The sequence below is a fragment of the Salvelinus sp. IW2-2015 genome, linkage group LG9 (assembly GCF_002910315.2).
Source record: "Salvelinus sp. IW2-2015 linkage group LG9, ASM291031v2, whole genome shotgun sequence".
NCBI lineage: Eukaryota > Metazoa > Chordata > Actinopteri > Salmoniformes > Salmonidae > Salvelinus > Salvelinus sp. IW2-2015.
This window is the reverse complement of record NC_036849.1, coordinates 26,144,107-26,146,685: the sequence shown is the minus strand read 5'-3', so window position 1 is coordinate 26,146,685 and position 2,579 is coordinate 26,144,107. Positions and strand designations below refer to the sequence as shown.

General features: G+C 44.4%; 1 protein-coding gene across 1 annotated transcript in view; it reads right to left on the bottom strand.

The window, feature by feature from the left end:
- hnrnpua (heterogeneous nuclear ribonucleoprotein Ua) overlaps positions 1-2,579 on the bottom strand; it is an 18,155-nt gene that overhangs the window by 10,597 nt on the left and 4,979 nt on the right. The window contains 1 exon segment of the mRNA XM_023994807.1: positions 325-398. Coding sequence (XP_023850575.1) covers positions 325-398 — 74 coding nt within the window.

Below are 2,579 nucleotides of genomic sequence, written 5' to 3'. Positions count from 1 at the left end.
ACATGTGGTCAGAGTTCTGCAGGTGTGCTGTACTCACATGTGGCTGATGTTGATTTGTACTCACATAGTGGTCAGTCGGTGTGGTACTCACATGTGCAGGTCTTGTGTGTGTACTCAACATGTGGAGTGGTCAGGTCTGTGTGTGTACTCACATGTGGTTAGGTCTGTGTGTGTGAACTCACATGTGGTCAGGCGTGTACTCACATGTGGTCAGGTCTGTGTGTGTGTACTCACATGTGGTCAGGTCTGTGTGTGTGTACTCACATGTTGTCAGGTCTGTGTGTGTGTACTCACATGTGGTCAGGTCTGTGTGTGTGTACTCACAGGTGTCCAGGCAGACAGTGCTGTCGTCAAACTCCTCATCCTCTTCCTCCAGGGGGGGCTGGGGGGACTTGGCCCTGTAAGAGAGAAGATGAAGGGGTGAAGGGTCAGCCCAGGGAGGACACTGGAGGGACATGTCTCTCACTCAAGTGGTCAAAYTTAGGCAGGAAATGCCAACAATGAACAGTGAGCCATTTTACTCATGTATAAAAAAACAGATAATGAAAGAAAAGCATTGCAAGTTTGAATTTTGTAAAATTAGTGTGGGAGAGGTGATTAAAAACATGATTGTTATCGATCAATAATGACAAACCTCCTAGCATTGACAACTTAGATGGAAAGCTACTGAGGATGGTAGCTGACTCTATAGCCACTCTTATCTGTCAAATCTTTAATCTGAGCAWAGAGGAAAGTCTTTGTCCTCAGGCCTGGATGGAAGCCAAAGTCATTCCACTACCCAAGAGTGATAAAGCGGCCTTTACTGGTTCTAACAGCAGACCTATCAGCTTAATGCCAGCTCTTAGCAAACTGTTGGAAAGAATTGTGTTTGAACAAATACAATGCTATTTCACTGTAAACAAATTAACAACAGACTTTCATGTTTATACTTTCATGTTTCAGCATGTTTATAGAGAAGGGCACTATCGTGGATTCAGAGCTATCCATCTAATAGAACTCTATCTAATAGGGTATTCCTAATGGAAGCTTCTCTAATGTCAAACATGTAAAGTGTGGTGTACCGCAGGGGAGCTCTCTAGGCCCTCTACTCTTTTCTATTTTTACCAATAACCTGCCACTGGCATTAAACAAAGCATGTGTGTCCATGTGCTGATGATTCAACCATATATGCATCAGCAACCGCAGCTAATGAAGTCACTGAAACCCTTAACAAAGAATGGCAGTCTGTTTGGGAATGGGTGGCCATGGTCCTGAACATCTCTAAAATTAAGAACATTGCATTTGGTACAAATCATTCCCTAAATTCTAGACCTCAGCTGAATCTGGTAATGAATGGTGTGGCTGTTGAACAAGTTGAGGAGACTAAATTACTTGGTGTTACCTTAGATTGTAAACAGCCATGCTCAAAACATATAGATTCAATGATTGTAAAGATGGGGAGAGTGCTGTCCGTAATAAAGAGATGATCTGCTTTTTTGACACCACACTCCACAAAGCAAGTCCTGCAGGCTCTAGTTTTATCTTATCATGATTATCAAATCAAATCAAATATTATTAGTCTCATGTGTAACGTCTGCTTCCAACTCACACCCCCAAACACCTAGATCCCCTGAACGCAGCTCACTCTCCAGATTCCAATCACCTGAATTCTAATCACCTGTTCACACACCTGTATGTCATTATCACACACTATTTACTTCAGTTCTTTGCACCCCATCACTGTGAGGTATTGTTTGTTTTGTGACGCATGGCTTTCGGAGCTCTGTTTTTCCCATGATTTACTCCTCCCGTATATGATAGTTTTTGCCTGCCTCACTAACGAYGCCTTTTGCCTATTCCCTTCCTGTACTTCAGCCTATCGGATTTCCTGTTATCTGCTGCGCCCTGTGCCCAGCTCTCTGTCTCCCCTCGTGTTCATTACAACATGCGCCGAATACAACAGGTGTAGTAGACCTTACAGTGAAATACTTACTTACGAGCCCCTAACCAACAATGCAGTTTAAAAAATACGGATAAGAATAAGAAATAAAAGTAACATTAAAGAGCAGCAGTAAAATAACAATAGTGAGACTATATACAGGGGGGTACTGGTACAGAGTAAATGTGCGGGGGCTCCGGTTAGTTGAGGTATTATGCACATGTAGGTAGAGTTATTAAAGTGACTATGCATAGATGACAACAACAGAGAGTAGCAGCGGTGTAAAAGAGATGGGGGGGGGTGCAAATAGTTTGGGTAGCCATTTGATTAGGTGTTCAGGAGTCTTATGGCTTGGGGGTAGAAGCTGTTTTGAAGCCTCTTGGACCTAGACTTGGCGCTCCGGTACCGCTTGCCGCAGTCTATGACTACGGTAGCTGGAGTCTTTGACAATTTTTAGGGCCTTCCTCTGACACCGCCTGGTATAGASGTCCTGGATAGCAGGAAGCTTGGCCCCAGTGATGTACGGGTCCGTTCGCACTAACCTCTGTAGTGTCTTGCGGTCGGAGGCCGAGCAGTTGCCGTATCAGGCAGTGATGCAACCAGTCAGGATGCTCTCGATGGTGCAGCTGCAGAACCTTTTGAGGATCTGAGGACCCATGCC